This window comes from Euprymna scolopes, chromosome 41 (assembly GCF_053919585.1).
Source record: "Euprymna scolopes isolate OS-2025 chromosome 41, ASM5391958v1, whole genome shotgun sequence".
Lineage (NCBI taxonomy): Eukaryota > Metazoa > Mollusca > Cephalopoda > Sepiida > Sepiolidae > Euprymna > Euprymna scolopes.
This window is the reverse complement of record NC_136522.1, coordinates 1467939-1488612: the sequence shown is the minus strand read 5'-3', so window position 1 is coordinate 1488612 and position 20674 is coordinate 1467939. Positions and strand designations below refer to the sequence as shown.

Below are 20674 nucleotides of genomic sequence, written 5' to 3'. Positions count from 1 at the left end.
GCCAATCTGATAGGTCCTGAACTGTCATCTAAGCTTCAGCCTCTGTCCCACCGACGAAATGTTGCATCCCTCTGCCTGTTCTACAAGTATTTCAATGGTGAATGCTCCGACGAACTGCAAGCACTTGTACCCCCTCGACGTAAATACCCCTGACAAACCTGACAAGCAGCAAAATCCCGCCCCTTCACAGTTGAGATCCCTAGATGTAAGAGAGCCTTCTACTCCAGTAATTTCTTCCCCAAAACAGCTAGACTTTGGAATTCCCCTCCGGGTTCCTGCTTCCCATACTGTACTGAAATGAAGAAGTTAACGTGAACCGACATCTTGCTGCCCAACTCCCCACATAGTACCCCTGTAGCTTATGTCCCTGATAGTAGCCCCCTACGTCAAAGTGGCAATGTGCCTTGTTTGGGGTGAAAATGTAATAAAAAAAAAATAAATAAAAAAAAGGAAGTACATTAGTTGACTATTACCATAAAATCTATTAGTCGTGTCTCATTTCTCCCCACTTTATTATTCTTTCTTTCTCTCTCTTTCTATCACTTTCCCTCTCTCTCATTTTCTTTCTCTCTCTCTTTCTTTATTTCTCTGGAGAGTGTAGAGATGCCAATGTAGACAGATGTGGTATTTCATTGCTCACATCTCATCATGGCTGACAAGAAACAGGAATAAAACCATGTTAGTCAGCATGGGTGCGCGTGTGCAAATGCATTCAAAATGACGTCACCAGTAGAGAAAAATAAAGACTTTAAAAAGGAGATCACATTAGAGACGTGGATGACGTTCGAGAACACGTTCGAGAAGACGATCACATGATGGGCATAACTTGGGTTGGCAAATTTGCCGAACTTCCATTGCTATCGATTGCTATATTGTCCTTTTGACTACTCTACACTCTTTAACCCTTATCCTTGAGTGGCCTATCGGCCTTGATAAGTGGTGACGTCTATGTAAAAAAAAAATAAAATAAAAAAAAAATAACTGCTGTAACGACAGAATGAGGAAATAAATGTTGTTATAGAACAAAAAAGAGAGTTGAAGCTCTTTTATATTTTTTGTCTGCTTTGCTACTGAGGCTACAACATGCTGGGTCTCCAGACTGTGTAACATACAGACGCTACTACAAAATGGTGATCTCCAACAAACATCTCGACCTCACCAACAATTTTACAGAGACTAAAAAACAACTCAATAAATTCGGAATGACACATTTTATTTTACAGAAAATCTGCTTTTTTTTTGTATTCAACTTCAGTAAGTTTTAAGATATCAAGGGGCTCCCTCCTGGAGCTAACACTTGATTCTGTTTGTTTACATTAGTGATCTTTTAAATTAACGCATTTCAGGTGAAAACATTATTATGCACTAAAATGTCGTAATGAAATAAGTATAAATTCCCAAAATTACGAAAACTGATCAAGAAGATTGGTTGGTTGTTTTTGTTTTATGGCATATCAACCTTTTCAGGTTATTTAATGCCAAATCTAGTGATTTTGAGGAACGATTTTTTAATGGAGTATATTTGTTTTTTTTTCAAGTCGGTTTCTATTTAACCCATAGTTGGGACTCTAACAGGTACTACCACTCCGAGTCAGAGTGGACCTGGGAGCAATGGCAATTAGAGGGTGGCTCCACACTCCCCAAAGCCCGCACGCTGGGGCCTCACCACTGGATATATCTTAGGTCATATCCAGGACCCTTGATCTAGTAGAAAAATAATTACAAGTAAAAATAGAATATATCGAATTATCAAGTTTTATCTGATGTTTTTAATGTGGAAGAGTTGTACAACCAATTCTGTATGACAAACAAGGGATATAACCCTTGATATAAATTGATTTAAATTAAGGGTCCGCCATCTTTAAACAAAATATCTGGAAGCATAATTATATCTGATTGTTTTTATGTAAAATATTTTTACTGTTTCATTTTTGTAAATTCTGGAATTTATACTAATTTCAACATGACACCTTAGTACGTAATAATGTTTTCACCTGAGATGCGTTAGTTTCAAAGATTACCAATAAACAAGCACCGAAAAATCTTTAACCAAGTAAAGAAATACATTTCTCTTGTTCTGCTTGTCTTTCTTGGAGTAAAATCTGACTGCGAGAAATTAGGTGATGCTTACTTTTTTCATTTTTCGGTAATTGTTCACCTGGAAAAAAAAATAGATAGAAAATTATTGGTGAATAAATTATCAGTAAAAAATAATTTTGGTAAAAAAATTATCAGTAAAATAATTATTGGTAAAATACAAAAATCAGTAAAAGCTTATTGCAAATAATTTATTGGTAAAATAATTTTTGGTAAAAAAATCGGTAAAATAATTATTGGTAAAAAATTATACTTAAAATTTATTGGTAAAAAATAATAGGTAAAAAGAATTATTGATAAAAAAATTATTGGTAAAAAATTATCTGCAAAAAATTATCCAAATAACAAATTATCGGTAAAAAATATCAGGAAAAAATATCGGTAAAAATTATTAGTAAAAAAATTAATAAAGGTAAAAAAGTTATTGGTAAAAAAAGTATTGGTAAGAAATTGTCAGTAGAAAAATTATTGACAAAACTATCTATTAAAAAATTATTGGTAAAAAATTATATCTAAAAATATATCAGAAAAAATTATCTGTAAAAAATTAACTAAAAAAAGTTATTGGTAAAAAATTATTGGTAAAATATTATCAATAAAAAACTTTTGTAAAAATTATTGGCATAAACGTATCAGTAAAAACATTATCAGCAAAAAAATTATTGTTAAAAATTTCTTGTTAAAAAATTATCACTAAAACCTTATCAGTAAAAAATTATTGGTAAAAATATTATTAGTGAAAAAAAATTATTAGTAAAAAACTATCAATAAAAATTATCAGTAAAAAAAATTATCAGTAAAAAATTATTAGTAAAAAAATTATTTGTAAAATATTATCTGTAAAAAATCATTGGTAAAAAATTATTGTTAAAAATTTCTTGTTAAAAAATTATCACTAAAAATTTATCAGTAAAAAATTATCTGTAAAAATATTGGTGAAAAAAATTATTGGTAAAAAACTATCAATAAAAAATTATTAGTAAAAAATTATCATTAAAAAATTATTAGTAAAAATTATCAATAAAAAATTATTAGTAAAAAATTATCAATAAAAAATTATTAGTAAAAAATTATCATTAACAAATTTGTCAGTAAAAAAGTTATCGGTAAAAAATTATCAGTTAATAAGTTATTGGTAAAAAATTATTTGTAAAAAGATTACTGATGAGAAATTTTTTGATGAAATCATTATTGGTAAAAATCTATCAGTAAAAAAAATTATTAGTAAAAAATTATCAGTAAATAAATTATTGGTTAAAACATTATTGGTAAAAAAGAAATTGGTAAAAAAATTATCAGTAAATAAGTTATTGGTAGAAAAATTATTTGTAAAAAGATTATCTGTAAAAAAGTTATTAGTAAAAGATTATAGGTAAAAAAAATTATAGGTAAAAAAATTATTGATAAAAAATTTATTGGTGAAATCGTTATTGAGATTGGTTAATTGCTGAGCGATGATATCAAGCTACATTCCGATTGAGAGTTGACGTCTTGGAAAATAACCTAAACATGGAAACAATGGGACGTTCTACATTCTAACCTGAATTAAGTAAAACACAAAACAAAAGACAACAATTAAAAGAATGTCGATATAAAAATGACACAGATCAACAGCGAGAGAAAGAAGACAGTGAAGACTTTCTGCACACTTTAATTTTCTTCTTTTTTTTACACAGAAATCACCACATTATCAAGGCCAAGAGGCCACTCGAGGATAAGGGTTAAAGAGTGTACAGTAGAAATTGGAAAATATAGTAATCAATTCAATAAATTTGTAAACTTATATGGAACGGCTCATCAAGAACTTGTTTACATTAGACTTGAACACAACCATATTGTAGTAAGCCGGAAAGCAGGAAAACGGAAGACAATTCCACAGACGTGCAGTTCTAAGAAAGAAGCTTTTTTCATGGAATCTACGTTTAGGTTTAGGCACAGATAAAGAGTGGGGGGAATTTTTGATAGTGTTTTCAGCTAGACGAGTGTTTCTTGTGAAAGTTTGGTGACGGGGGACCATAGACTGAAGCTCAGTCAAACACTTTCCATGAAAATAACGATACGTCGGAAACAAACTCGCAACATCTCTTCTGTGAGATAGAGGTTACAGGGAAGAGAAAAGGATATCTCCTACGAGGCTACGAAGTCTATTTTGAATTCTATTAAGGCAGGACAAGTCCTTTCTAGCAGCTCCTGCCCAGATGTGGCAACAGTATTCCATCCTTGGACGTACCTGGCTCTTATATAGATAGAGAATTGCATCAGCTTTGAGATATCTACTGGATCGATAGAAAGATCCCACTATTTTTCCAGTGGCCTTGGCAACAGATTTGATGTATGTGTTCTATTTAAGATCAGAAGTAAAGGTCAAGCCCAGAAGCTTGTCAAAACATGAGGCCTCCTCAAGACGAGAGCCATTCATTTCAATTGATGCTAGATGTGGATCAGAGTGTTGATGATGTAAAGAGAGAAGCTTGGTTTTAGATGCATTAAAAGTAACCAGCCACTCCTTTCCCCATTGTACCACGTGCTCAAGATCAGAGGAGAGAGAATCGGAGAGAACTTGGTCATTTACTGTCTTAGATGTGCTACCATAAATGGTAGTGTCATCAGCATAAATGTCTACAAATGATGTAAGGGTGTGGTTTGGAAGATCATTAATGTAGATCAGGAAGAGAGTTGGGCCAAGGATGGACCCCTGAGGGACTCCAGCATTAATACTGTGAGCTTCTGATTTTTGCCCCTCAACTACTATTCTTATGAACCTATCAGAAAGAAATGATTTAATAATTGAGAAGACATTTCCAGCTATACCATAGCTAGAGATCTTGTGAAGTAAACCTTTATGCCATACCCTATCAAAGGCCTTAGATATGTCAAGAGCAATTGCCCTAGAAAGGTTGCCTCCATCGAGAGATTTGCTAATCCTATGAGATATAACTCTAAGCACATCTGCTGTAGATCTAGCAGAACGGAAACCATATTGAGTGTCACTAAGAAGGTTATTTTTGTTTAGATGGTTGATTACTTCTGTATTTAACACAGATTCCAGCAACTTACTCATGACGCACAGGAGACTTATTGGCCTGTACTGAGAGGGGGATGAATGAGCGATCACCTGAATTCTTAAATACAGGGCATACTGATGAGATTTTCCAGGGTGATGGGAAACTATTCTCCTTAAGACAATGTTTAAACAGTTTTGTAAGTATGGGCGCTAGTTCTGGTTGAAGTTTTTTTGGGCGCTTGTTCTGGTTGAAGTTTTTTGAGTACTATAATTGGAATACCGTCAGGGCCTGTTGCTTTACTGGAATCAAGGTTTTTGATTAGCTTGGCAACATCGCGTACAGATATATGTATATCACATAGCGTGTTTTCTGATAGAGGAGGAAATATTGGGGGTTGGCGGCCTTGGTCGCAAAGGGTAAAATTAGCTGCAAATTCTTGGCAAAGAGTTTGGCTTTGTCTGATGCTGACGAGATTACCTCAGGTCCGTTGGGATGGAGCATTTGGACAAAACAGTAAGAAACGAGGCCTAATTATATTTGGGGCCCGTTTTTTGGGGGGGGGGTCATCCTGTGTATATATATATATATATATATATATATATATATATATATATATATATATATATATATATATATATGCATAGCAAATATTTATTTCTGTTTGCTATTTGCCAAAACTGGTCCATTGATTCTGATCACTTTGCTACTTCACTGTCAATAATTGTAATTAAAGCTATGTTTGCTTATGTTGTTTGCATGACTACTGTCATATTGAAACTAACAGCATGTATATGATTTCACACATGTTTGACAAAGTTGCACCCGGAAATTATATACACAGGCGGCAAAAAGAACGTCCGCACTTGTAATTTTTTCAAAGACTGCAAATTTAAGCTAAATTTAATGTAACTGTTTAAACAAACTATGTCTCATTTGATTGGTGTTTTATTCTTCTATAATTTTACCTTATAATTTGTTGTTGCGGACTTTCTTTTTGCCTCCTCAATTTGAAGTTATTTTTTTAAATTGACGTGAACTCTAGGATATTTCAATTAAAAGTCAAATATTAATAGGTAAAATTATAGAGGAATAAAAGGCGAATCAAATGAGGTATAGGTTGTTTAAACAGTTACATTAAATTTAGCTTAAATTTGCAGTTTTTTTAAAAAATTACAAGTGTGGACTTTCTTTTTGCCAGCACTGTAGACATTGAAAACACATTAAACAACTATGCAACATTATTTCCTTATTGTTTATTGTTTGTAAATTATAATTTGCATAATTTTTAACCTCCCCCGCATATATATTTTATTAGCAGGGGAGGGGCACCCAGCTTTGCCTGGGCGTAAAATAAGCTTAAATATGATATTTTAATTTGTACAGTGGAGCAGAAAGAAGCTTCACATACCTCTCCGCAGTAACTTAGTCCACTATTCACTGTAGTCTACGTTGCATTGTCCAGAATCTACTGTTGATTTTATAATATTATTTTTTATATATAACTAGCGAGGGTACCCAGCATCGCCCCGGGGGTTTGTAGGGGTGTGTTGGGGTGGGTGGGGGGTAAAGCAGAACAAAATGGAAACTTAATCCTATTTAAATATAAAAAGAAACGATGTTAAAGTTCTTAAAAAAAAACAAACAAAAAAACAGCGATTTTAAAAATAGAAATAAAAATCTTTTGTGGGTGTAAAAGAAAAAAAAAGGGGGGGTTTGGTGGCAGGTAGGCTCGAACCCAGAGCCTTGAAGCCAATAGGCTAACGCCAAACGCATGCGCTACGGCAACGGAAGCAATGTAAGGCATTAAATATAGCGATCAAAAAGTGAATGAGTTCAAATTGAGGTCAAACATCACGCTATTCCGCAGTTTTTAGTGCGTGTTTAATGAGGTCAAATCCCTTTACTGCGGGATAGTTTGTTTGAGTTTGTTTAGCCAACTTTGTCTGGTTTTGTTTCTCCAATGTGTTGGGGAAAACCAGCTCCCCCGTTTATTAGAGGAGTGTCCAAATGAAAGCAATTGTCTGATATGACGGTGAAAACTGACATTGACCAAACGTCCATTGTTTTCACGAGAAAATGCTGATACGATTCAGTTTCTCTTTTTTATACTGAAAAGCGAAACAAACACGTGGCGATCGAAAAAAATCTTGAAAATAGCGCGTAAAAGTCGGGCAAATTAAAGATAGACGCGACCCCCATTCTTAACTCATAGATATTATCATTTAGAATATTATATAAAAAATTTTAAGAAGGAGTTACCTGACCGAGCGCCCTCTCGGAAAAAGCCTTTTGCGGACATACACAAAAAGTACACACCCACACACACACACCCACACACACACACACACACACACACGCGCGCATTTTTGCTTTTATATATACAGATGGCTTGTTATCGATATCAGTGAAATCTCCCATGTCATTCAAAGCGATCGATTGCCTTTCTGTTTGTGCAGTGATAATGGCTTGAATTTAAGCTTAAAATGAAAAAGTCAAGTATTATGGTTCACTTGGGCTTTAAACAGAAATATTCATTTCAAATGCGCCTTTATCATATCAAAGACATTACTGCTGATTTTATATGTTAGACCTTTCAGCTTTTTTTAATTTTTTTATTACATTTTCACCCCAAACAAGGTGTAGGGGGCTACTATCAGGGGCAACAACTACTGGGGTACTATGTAGGGATTTGGGCAGCAAGATGTCGGTTCACGTTGCACTTGAACTCCTGCACGTCAGTACAGTTGGGGAAGCAGGGACCTGGAATGGAATTCCAAAGTCTAGCGGTTCTGGGGAAGAAACTATTGGAGTAGAAAGATCTTTTACATCTCGGGATCTCTACAGTGTGGGGGTGGGATTTAGCAGCCTGTCAGGTTTGTCGAGAGTGCTCATGTTGTGGGGGCACAAGTGCTTGCAGTTCGTCAGAGCATTCACCATTAAAATACTTGTAGAACAGGCAGAGGGATGCAACGTTTCGTCGATGAGACAGAGGCTGAAGCTTAGATGCCAGTTCAGGGCCTATCAGATTTGCGACTCTCTTTTGAATCTTGTCAAGGAACGAGAGACTAGTAGCAGATGCACCAGCCCAAATATGACAGCAATACTCCATACATGGGCGAATGGTGGCCTTATAGAGGTACAAGATACTTTTGGGTGTTAGTAGTTTTCTAGCATGGTAGAGAGAGCCCACCTTCCTTGCAGCGGCCCGTGCGACGCCTTCAATGTAATTGTTCCAACTCATGTTTCCTGTGAACGTTAGGCCAAGGAGTTTGAAAGATGTACTTTCAGATAAAGAGTCGTTGGCCATTGCTATAGATGGTAGAGAAGGTTTCTTGTAATTACTGAATGAAACTAGTTTAGTCTTGGCGGCATTGAACGTGACCATACATTTTTGTCCCCATTCCAGTACAGATTGGAGGTCATCCTCTAATGTTTCTGCCATTTCTTTAGATATGTGTTCATTTGTTTTCCTGTCGTGCCTGCTATAGAGTGTGGTGTCATCAGCATATATACCCATCTCAGAGGCAATTTTGTCGGGGAGGTCATTTATGAATATCAGGAACAGTAGAGGTCCAAGGATAGACTCCTGGGGCACTCTTGCATTTATATCATATTGTTTAGATGTACGACCGTCGAGGACAACCTGGATTTTTCTCTTATCTAAGAAGGATTTGGTTATGTTAAGTATTCTACCAGTGATACCGTATGATCTAATTTTCCTGAGGAGACCCTCATGCCATACCCTGTCAAAAGCCTTAGATATATCTAGAGCTACCGCTCTGCCCTGCCCCGCTTTTTCCAGTGAATGGTATATACGTTCAGAGATTACAGTTAGGATGTCTGCTGTGGAACGGGCTTGTCTAAATCCATATGTGTGGCTTGTGTGGTAATAAAACTTTTCAAATGCACCTGCGATGTTAGGCCGTATAAGGTGTTAACTTTGGTGAAAATCACTTGTTTCTTCTTTCATCAGAGTTTTTCGATTATTGATACTTATTGAAGACGTTCCGATACAAAACCTATCTAAGAGCATTGCCACATACATAAAGTGCATTTGGGTGAAATTTCATAAAAATTAGCCCAGCCGTTACAGAGTCGATAGGGAACAAATATACACACGTACACAGTTCTTTTTATTTAATAACAGATAGATAGATAGATAGATAGATAGATAGATAGATAGATAGATAGATAGATAGATTTGGATCACTTTCACAAATTAACTTTCTAACTAAATTATCTCTGAACAGGTCTTTATTTATCCTTCTTTCAAGTCCATAGGTATCACTTCCTCCCATGATTTCCTCAGCCTACTCCTGCTAACTGACCCTGATACTGCAAATATTCTACATTTACGATCCCAAGACTTCTCATAAAAATAATAGTATTAATCAACTATTACTTTTTCATAAAATTTCACGGAAAAAAAAGTAATTAAGGAAGCGTAACTCTTACTAAAATAATAAGAGTTATCCCCCTTGAACAGAATTTGTTCAGAACAACTAATAGGCATAAAGACTCCTTGGCCTTCGGGTCAGGATCAAAGTGTCGTATCTGTTCTGCAGATGCTGCATGCTGCACTAGGTGTCTCAGAAATTTGGAGGAGTTTTTGACACCCCAAACACAAAACTGCGAATAAAATATAAACTTGTAATTTCTCTTAAAGTGGGTTGTTTATTTTCTTTATGGAATATACTTCCAAATTAAACTATTAAAGTCGTTCAAAAAATAATAGAAATATTATTTTTTATTTTTTAAAAAACAGTGTTTACAAAATGTTTACAAAATGCCGGCGTGCCTTCGTGCAGCCATTTCTTTTTACGTAATGAAATCAATTGAATTTTACAAGTTAAATATTTTTCAATTTTTAAACTTTAAAAATCTATCAACATTTTTCTATTGGTTCAATTTTTACGATATTTTCAGGGTCAATGTGAAATTTTATACTCTTTCCAATAAACCAAATATATTCATTTTAGACAAACATTTTTTTTAAAATTCACCCCCCCCGCCATTTTGAAATGTCTATTAAAATTTTAATAATTAATTTATGTACCAAAGTTTTATATATCACAAATTGAAGATAAAAGATCAATAAAGAAAATATTCTAATTTAAAACAAAAAAAAAAAATAGTTTTTTTGGAAATTTACCTGTAAAGTCCTTTTTTTTTATAAACCACATTGATTTTTTTTTTAAATGAAAGCTCATGTTTTATTTATGTCCTCAAGTAAATACCGGACACTAACGGCAATTTTTTCTATTTCATTCAATGTTTTCTTATTTTAGATATTTAAAAAAAAAATCAGTCGATAAAGAAGTATTAAAATATATCAATCAAAATCTCGATGTTTTGTTTTAGGGGAAAAACTTATAAGTGAATGGACGTTTCTTTTTAACTACAGAGGACGAAAACTACTAATTTTGGTTAACACATGCAATAAAAAAAGAGACATTATTTAAGTCACTTGGACGAATCCATATTTGATAAATTTCATATTGGCAGCAGCAGCTCTTTAAGCTTGCCGCAAAACACATTGATTTTTTTTTTTTAAATGAAAGCTCATGTTATGTTTATGTCATCAAGTAAATACCGGACGCTGACAGCAATTTTTTCTATTTCATTGAATGTTTTCCGTTTTTAGATACTAAAAAAAAAAAATTCAGTCGGTAAAGAAGTATTAAAATATATCAATCAAAATCTCGATTTTTTGTTTTAGGAGAAAAACTTATAAGTGAATGGGCGTTTCTTTTTAACTACGGAGGATGAAAAATACTAATTTTGGTTAACACATGCAATAAAAAAAGAGACATTATTTAAGTCACTTGGATGAATCCATATTTGATAAATTTCATATTATCTGGAAGAGCTCTTTTAAGCTTGGCGCAAAACACGTTATGAAAATGCGATTTTCTACGATCCTTGCTTTAAAAAATAATTTTATTTAAAAAATACATGGAATTTAAAATATAAATATGGATAAATTCTTAACAATGAAGAATGGAAGTACCCATTTAATAGTATTTTTTAAGGTAAGTGATTTTTTTTTGGCATTTATATATATATACATATATTTATAAACAAGTCAAAATATGTTGATTTTCTTTATATTTTGTTTTTTAAAGAAAACCGCTTTAAAAAAACAAATATTGCATAATTTGCTATTAAACCTGTTATTTTGTAAAAGTTTGGTCTTTGCTCCTTTAATTGAAAAAAAAAAATTAGGGTTTGAATTAGATTTTTCAAGTAGTTATAAACTTCGAAAAATAGTAAGTTGAATTATTAACGTTCTGATCATCATTTTTAATGGCCACTTACTGATACACCTGCTGCACTTAATGTAATTCGTCCCGGTCAATGGAGGGGAAATCTTCTATACTGGGACAGTTATTATTTTTGGTCCCAACCAGAATGTCCCTTTTGCCTTTTTTTTGGGGGGGGGGAGCTGGTTTAAGCCCACATTAAAAACGATTTCGTGTAACATTTTGCTTTGGTGGGAAAGCAAATGAACACTAATAGTATTAATCAACTATTGCCTTTTCATAAAATTGCACGAAAAAGAAAAGTAATTAAGGAAACGTAACTCTTACTAAAACAATAAGAGTTATCCCCCCCTTGAACAGAATTTGTTCAGATATACAGATATACAGACTTCTTGGCCTTCGAGCCTAGATGAAAGTATAGTATCTGTCCTTCAGATGCTACACTTCAATTTTTTGTTCTCTGTCAGTGGAGGAGAAATCCTTCACAACTGAAACAATTTTTATTTTTGTTCCTTTTCTAAGTCTGTTCTGTGGGGAGGTAAAATAAAAAGGAACTAATAAACATAAAAAAAAACTTAAATCCAATAATTTTATAAATAAAACAATAGTATAGTTAAATTTTTTATAACAATTTGGGGTGATTTTCTCGAAAAACTAACAAAAATAAAAAATCTAGAAAAAGAAAAAATATATATATATAAACAAAAAAATATTATCAAAGGCAAGATAAGTTACTCTTCTACCTACCTGGATAAGTTTTTGGTGTTTTAACTTATTTACAACTGTTTGTTTAATTAAAAAATAAAGGTATTAAAAAAAACTCTCCCCCCCAAAAAAAAACCGTAGAAAACAAAAACATAACAAATAAATGTTATCAAAGGCAAGATAAGTTACTCTTCTATCTTTCTATCTCTCTTTTTTTCCACTTTCTTTCTCTATCTATTTTTCTATCTATCACTTTTCCTCTCTCTCATTTTCTCTTTCTTCCTTTCTTTCTTTCCCTCTATAGAAATGTGGGAACGACGAAATGGAAGCTTCATTCTATATGAATAAACTTTATTTGTTACCTTCGCTGGTAGCTTTATTGGAAGAGTACAAGAGAGAAACGTATTAGTATGATAAGTTCAGTGTTCATACGTGCACGTGTATTTATAGAAGTCGTGAAGAGTTTGTTGGTAGTGAGAAAAGTGTTCCATGTATTTAAAGATAGAATTAATATATCGCCGGCGTGTTGAGGGAGATGATAGTTCAGTGTCCGTGTGTGCACGTGTTTATAGCTAGTAGCCGTCAGTACAAAGGAAGCCAGTTAAAATAAAGAAAGGGTAAAGACTTCAGCATGTTGCTGTATTGTAATGAGTGTGTGTGAGTCGTATCAACGAGGACAGTTTTTTAGAATGACAAAGAAGGTTCGTTTCAGGGGGCGGCACGTGGAAGCAAGTAGGAGTTTGAAGAGAAGCTTCTTTTGTACTCACATACCCCCCCCCCCCCGGCGATGTTTGACCAGCTAGAAAGAGAGAGAAGGGTTTGTGATTTTGCCTTTTATATACTCGGTCACGTGACTGAGAGCTGGCTTGTGATTGGATAAGCCAGAGAGAAATGAATTTCAAATCTCGAAGTTGTGAGATGTAGTCTGCCTGTTTGTAGTGGCTGCTACACCTATCTATCATTTAAGAATTATCTGCATTAGAAATGCTTCAAAATCCTAAGTGATATCAAAAACGTCATCAGCGACTTCATCGCCACCAGAACGTAAGATTTTTACGTTGCTAACACTTGTTTTGCATTGTCAAAAGTGTGTTAATTCTGGTGGTTCTTATTTTGATCAATAAATCTTTGTTTGAGCCGAGATATGTTCATATGAATTTAAAAGTTAAAACCACAAGAACTTTCTTACCAACCTGATGTTTGTGTGTGTGTGTGTGTGTGTGTGTGTGTGTGTGTGTGTGTGTGTGTGTGTGTGTTAACTTATTTTAAACCTGATACTTAAATCCAATAATTTTATAAATAAACATTAGTGTAGTTAAATTTTTTATAACAATTTGGGGGTGATTTTCTGAGAAAAACTAACAAAAATAAAAAATCTAGAAAAAGAAAAAAAATATATATATAACAAATAAATATTATCAAAGGCAAGATAAGTTACTCTTCTACCTACCTGGATAAATTTTTGGTGTTTTAACTTATTTACAACTGTTTTTTTAATTAAAAAATAAAGGTATTAAAAAGCTTCTCGAGTTAGAACCAAAAACAAAATGATGATCTCATTTGCTAATCAATTAATCTCGATAATCGCGCAAATATCTAAAATAAAGCAAAATACTTATAGAAACACATTCAATTAAGGTCACTGATCATGTGAAACTAATGTTTTACAATATTTAGTTTAATTTTCGATTTTTGAGCGATTATCGAGGCTCAACTATGACTCAAATGAAACCATCATTTTGTTTTTCGTCCTAAACGCTTTACACTGTGCGTATTTTTGAAGTAAAACAGCCTATCATGCCTTGACAGAGTACAAAATAGACTTCGTGGTTTAGTGAGAGATGCCCTTTTCTCTACCCTGCAACCCCTCTCCCACAGAAGAGACGTTGCAAGCCTATCCTTGTTTTATCGTTATTTTCATGGCAGGTGCTCGTCTGAACTCCAATCCCTGGTCCCCCCTCGACAATCTTTCACGAAAAACACCCGTCTAGCTGAATCCACTGTGAAAAATTTCCCCCACTCTATATCTGTGCCTAAATCAAAACGCGGATTTCATGAACAAAGCTTCTTTCTTAGAACTGCACGCCTGTGGAACTCTGTTCCATCTGCCTGCTTCCCTCCGGACTACAACTTGGATGTCTTCAAGTCTAATGTTAACAAATTCCTAATGAACCGCCCCCTTAAGTAAACACTTCATCAAATCTCCTCACTAACGTAATGTACTTGCAATAACCCTTATCCCTGAGTGGCTTCCGGGCCTTGATAAGTGGTGATCTCTGTGTGGAAAAAAAAAAAAAAAAAAAAAAAAGACAATAAAAGACCCACGTTTGTACAAAGCAGTTTTGGCTATTGAAAGCATGGCAAGAGCACTATACTGACCAGTGAAGATGTCAAATCTTGGGGCTTGTTTTTTGGGCTGATCTTGACCCGTGCCTAAAGTGAGAGCCAGCTTGCCATGGGCCATCTTATACTGGGTCCAGTATGTTGGGTAAGAAACACGATCCGGATCATCCAGGGTCATTAAATCCTGCAAAGCATGGCTTTTATTTTTGCGCTGTTTGGTATCAACAGTTCGGCCAGGTGCTGGGTTGGGTCGTTTCTGGGGGAGACAAAACGGATCATTTTTAACATGCACTGGAGCACAGGATGGAGCTGGTGCAATTGTGATTGCAAGAGTATAGTACTTTATGACTTATAAAAATTGGAATACAAAATTTAAAATTTAACGGTTTAAAGACCAAACAAGTGTAGAATCTCTTTCAATAAATAAACATATTTATTTATTTTAAATTAAATTCGATATTTCGATTCATAACGAAATCTTCATCAGGAAAATCCAAGTTTTTTTCTCTATTTTTTTTTTAATGTGTCGTGACGATAGTGGTAGTGCTTAGCATGTCTTCCTTTACATGTCCGATGCAGTAGAAGGTGCTGCATCGTATATATTAAATAATAGAAAATCCACTCAACACAAGATACACCTTTGACACACACACACACACACATATATATATAAAGGTAAGTGGAGGAGCTAACCCTTCTACAAGTGAAGTTCTCTTCCTGCCACTCATGAAATCCTGAACACTAATTTAATAAAAGAGATATTTTTCAATTCATCGTCTGCACTAAAATAACAAATAAACAACTCACAGAGGAATTCAACGTGACTTTAAAATTTGTCTGATACAATGTTGGAAGTGCAACATCTGGATAATCATCTTCCTCGAGGCGTAGTGTGCTTCTGTGGAGATTTCCCCGATGGATTTGGTAACTAGGTTCCCAGAGTTTTTTCTTTGTGAATGCCTGAAAATTCACGATGAAGAAAATAAATGAATTGTAGAAATTCCATAGTGGATCCGTACATATGTAACATTCTAAACATTGAAAAGTATTGCACATGATTGTTTTTTTTTTGCAAACACGCATATGTGTGTTCTCATTTGTAAGCAATCAAACAACCACATTAAATGAATAAAAATATCTTTATACTTATGTTGCATGGAGTGTTTATGCACATTGGTTAATTCTTGTCGTTTCATGACTGGCCATTTCTTGTGTGACTTGTTGTTATTGAGCGTCATGATTTTGTTGGTTCTCCTGATATCTTTCTAGTGAGAAAACTATTAGATAAAGGAACTTGGGAATCGTACACTCACAAATTCCAGATTAACAGAGAATAAAGAAAATACTAGGTCACACTTGTACACACATATTGACCTCTGATAGAACAAAGAGATCTAGGTTAGACTTTTATACACCTATTGACCTCTGATGGAACAAAGGAAGAAATTGTTAATAAAAGGAAGAGGTTTGACAAACAGAGACAGAGACAGAGAGAGAGACGCACGATCATTACGTTGTTAGTTCGTTAACCCCACCCTAATCTTTCATCACTTTTACTCAACACGTCTGATGACCACTGAACAGCAAAATAATCTATATATCTATAAAAGTGAACGTGTTTGTGTGTGTGTGTGTGTGTCTGTGTACATTTCCCTACGCAATAACTCTGTCAATTTTAAGTCTACAGACTCAAAATTTGATATACAGGGTATTGAGATTTGGGAAAATCTGTGTGATTGGTTTTCGGCCAGAAATTTGGCTGTTAAGGGGTCAAAGTTCAACGATTTGACCTTTGAGAACTCTACCAAACTCCTCCAACAATTTTGGGTCTAAACACTTGAAATTTTAGATATAGGTTCCTTGGACATGGATCTAACTTAATAATTTGATTTGAGCCCAAAACAACAAATGTTAAGGAGTCATAATAGGAGTCAAAATTAAAAAAATTGACCGCTTTTTTTTTTTTTTTTTTTTTGCTCAGCATACACCTCCAAATTACGCACCGATACTAGTAATCTATATATCTATAAAAGTGAAGTGTCTGTGTGTCTGTCTGTGTGTGTATATTTCCCTATGCAATAACTCTGTCAATTTAAAGTCTACAGACTCGAAATTTGATATACATGGTACTGGGATTTGGGAAAATCTATGTGATCGGTTTTCGGCCCAAAATTTGACTGTTAAGGGGTCAAAGTTTAACAATTTGACCTTTGAGAACTCTACCAAGCTCCTCCGACAATTTGAGTCTAAACACTTAAAATTTTAGATATAGGTTCCTTGGATATAGATCTAACTTAATAACTTGATTTGAACCCCAAACAATAAATGTTAAGGGGTCATAATTGGGGTCAAAGTAAAAAAAAAAATTGACCGTTTTTTTTGTTTTTTTTTTTGCTCAAAACACATCTCCAAACACCCGGGCAACGCCATGCTGAAATGCTAGTAATTAAATAAAAAAACAGTTTTATTATGAAAATGTCTCCGTGTTTGATTGTCAAAATGGCTGGAACAAGCCAGAGTGTATATATCTATTAGCAGCACACATCTTTGTAAAAGTGCAACGAACATGATTATACAGGGTGTCCAAAAAGTTACTGAAGGGTTGAAAATTTTTGTCATGTTACCATTAATGATTATTTCTTTCTCTATTTGAGATATTTTACAGATAATATTTTGGGAATTAATTAGGGCATTGTATCGTATAGCATTGAACAACGTACGCAGGTTGTGAAATTTTTTTACCAAAATCAGGGCTCAAGTTCAGTGACTTTTGGACACTCGGAGCAAAACTGTGAGGAGGGGGAGAATTTATGTATGGTCTGATTAGGTAATTAACATGTTTATATTTTTTATTTATTTTTATTTATTTATATATTTTTTTAGTTTATAACTTGTTGCTTAAGCGTGAGCTTTTTTAAAATTTTGTATGTTCTCTATTTTGTTGTCTTTATTATTATTATTATTATTATTATTATTATTATTATTATTATTATTATTTATTTATTTTTTCTGATGATATGTGGGATGTCTTGGTTTATCTAGGTCACGTAGGTCGCAAGTAGGCTGCGTTCATTTTTTCATCAAATATACCATACAGTGATTGCTTTTTTGTTGTTGATTTAAATATTGTTTCTTTGGTATGTCTGGGCAGGAGCTGCCAAAAACAGCCTATCATGCCTTGACAGAGTACAAAATAGACTTCGTGGTTTAGTGGGGGATGTCCTTTTTTCTACCCTGCAACCCCTCTCCCACAGAAGAGACGTTGCAAGCCTATCCTTGTTTTATCGTTATTTTCATGGCAGGTGCTCGTCTGAACTCCAATCCCTGGTCCCCCCTCGCCAATCTTTCACGAAAAACACCCGTCTAGCTGAATCCACTGTGAAAAATTTCCCCCACTCTATATCTGTGCCTAAATCAAAACGCGGATTTCATGAACAAAGCTTCTTTCTTAGAACTGCACGCCTGTGGAACTCTGTTCCGTCTGCCTGCTTCCCTCCGGACTACAACTTGGATGTCTTCAAGTCTAATGTTAACAAATTCCTAATGAACCGCCCCCTTAAGTAAACACTTCATCAAATCTCCTCACTAACGTAATGTACTTGCAATAACCCTTATCCCTGAGTGGCTTCCGGGCCTTGATAAGTGGTGATCTCTGTGTAAAAAAAAAAAAAATGTTTTTACTTTCGTTCTACCTCAACATTCACCTTTAAAATGACGATTTTTCTAAGTTTTCTGGTATGCTGAAAATGAATATCACGTTGAAATTTGGGACAGAAAGTAGTTTTCTGGATATTAAGACCTTTATTATCCACTGTTTTCACTGGTTGCCATGTTTTCCCAATCGAACAAGTATGAATGCACATGCCTATTACAACCCCCCCTTCTTTCCATGTTAAGAATGACGAACGTCACTGACGTTTATTAATACATGGGGAAAAAATGTCTTGATATCCAGAAAACTACTTGTCCGCCTCAAATTTAAATGGGATTTTCGTTTTTAACATACCTGAAAACTGAGAAAAGCCGTCATTTTAAAAGTGAGTGCTAAACTGCTAAGGTGGAAAGAAAGTAAAAATTCACCCTTTAATTATTTATTTTATTTATTTATTTTTTTCCAGTTTGTTGATTAATAGAGCCGCCTCGTTTTGATTTTGAGATCACGAAATTTTCATTCGGCTTTTTATGACAACAACATGTCGGTTTCAGCGAAGTAAACTACACTAGTAACAAAGTTTTAATTCAATAAATTAAAAGCTGGAAAGTAGGAAAACGGGAGACAATTCCACAGGCGCGCAGTTCTAAGAAAGAAGCTTTGTTCATGGAATCTACGTTTAGGTTAAGGCACAGATAAAGAGTGGGGGAAATTATTGATAGTGTTTTCTGCTAGACGAGTGTTTCTTGTGAAAGTTTGGCGAGGGGGGGCAGTCGAGCGAGCACTTGCCATGAAAATAACGATAAAGCAGAGACAAGCTCGCAACATCTCTTCTGTGAGAAAGGGGTTGCAGGGAAGAAAAAAAGGACATCCCCTACGCGGCTGCGAAGTCTATTTTGAACTCTATCAAGGCAGGATAAGTCCTTTCTAGCAGCTTCTGCCCAGATACATTTTTAGACAATAAATGTTTTGGTTTTCAAATGGCGCTCCCTAGTTTAAACAATTATGAATATACCATTTTCATTTTCTGTTTTTAATAATAAAAATATAAATATACGTTTCATGAAAAGTTTTCCTGTAATCATTAATTAAATCGGAACATTTCCAATTAAACAATTTAGTTCTTTCACTTTCTTTATTTTTCATAGTTCTTTCCGGAAGTAATTAATATCTAGTTTAATTTTTTTGTTATTTATTTCCTACTTCGGTCATAGTGATTTCTCCCTCTCATTCTAATGACAAGTGCCCGAAAAAATGGCGTCTCCATTATCGGCAATAAACTGTAGAAGTACCAAATGTACAGAATTTAAAACGGAACGAAATTTAAATTTCCGTTCAATTTTTACACCAACCGTAAAACAGCGCATTCTCCGCACATTTTACCAACATATCAATTTAAAAAAAAGAATGCTAACATTAGGTTTATGTTATTTTTTATTTATTGCATTCCCCCCCCCCCCCGGGTTAGTTTGTTCTGAAATTCGTCTGCGTCTGTTACTTCGCTCGGCTTAATCAGTGATTGCCGGTCGAGCCCGAACCATAACTGACGGAATATTCCGAGGACCCGGGTCAAAAACTGCAAGGGTATCAAGAAATAAATGAAAATAAGATTTGAAACTTACTATTTGTTTGCTTGTTAAGAAATGGTGATGACTTTCGGGAAAGTGACGACGATTTTCACAGAAACTCATTTTATTTTTGAAAATTTAAATCTTAATTAATTCATTTAAGATTTATGACAATAATATTGTAAGAAAAATGTTTTTCAGTAAAAATTTTAGAAATAAATGACAAAAATTACTTAACTTAAAAGTTTTCTTAACATTGTTGCAAAAAGTTAAATAAAGTTATTTTTGTCTTTTTCTCTTTTTTTTTTTCGGTGTTTACACAACAACAAAAAACATGACAAATAAACAATCTAAAAAATACACAGCAGAAAATTAAATAATTTTTTACAAATTTTCGTTTTAATTCGAAAGTTCGTCAAATAATAAAATACTAAATAAAAAAAAAGAAAAGGAAATTACAAAAAAAAAAGTTGTTGCTATGGCAATCGTGTGAGGTCGGAGCGAACGACCATTTCTGTAACACGATTTCCGGAAAGAGCCGAAAATCAACGAAAACAACATTCTCGGAATGTAAACCAGATTTAATTGCTTCCCGGCGCAGAAAAGTGTGACACAAGGCCGACTAGAAAGTCAGTAGGGAAAACACCCACCATCATGTTTTTTTTTTTTTTTTCTTTTTTTTTTTTTTACATCATCATCGAGAGACAATGGTGGTGTAGCAGTGTCAGAAATTTCGTGAAAATAGTGAATAATTCCACCCCATCTTTCCAAGCTTATAACTCCTCGAAAAATGTAATTCAAGCCCTAATTTTTTTTTTCAATTAAAGGAGTAAGGACCAAGGTTTTATTTAAAAAAAAAAACAAAACAAAACAATGTGTTTTTTTTTTTTTAAAAGGTTTTAAACTTCGGACTTTACAGGTAAATTTCTAAAAAACTGATTTTTTTTTTGTTTTAAATTTGAATATATTATTTATTGACCTTTTCTCTTCAATTTGTGATATATAAAACTATTAAACATAAATTAATTATTTACTTTTTAA

The 20674-nt window shown here is 33.9% G+C and overlaps 1 protein-coding gene across 1 annotated transcript; it reads right to left on the bottom strand.

Annotated features, from left to right (window-relative positions):
- Positions 1 to 1192: 1192 nt before the first annotated feature.
- Positions 1193 to 20057, bottom strand: LOC145266302 (uncharacterized). Its single transcript, XM_080121853.1, has 4 exons — positions 19688 to 20057; positions 15221 to 15373; positions 14450 to 14669; positions 1193 to 2158 (listed from the first exon to the last, which is right to left on the bottom strand). The coding sequence occupies exons 1-4, from the start codon at positions 19754 to 19756 to the stop codon at positions 2046 to 2048; spliced, it is 555 nt and encodes a 184-aa protein (XP_079977979.1). The 5' UTR covers positions 19757 to 20057; the 3' UTR covers positions 1193 to 2045.
- Positions 20058 to 20674: the final 617 nt, after the last annotated feature.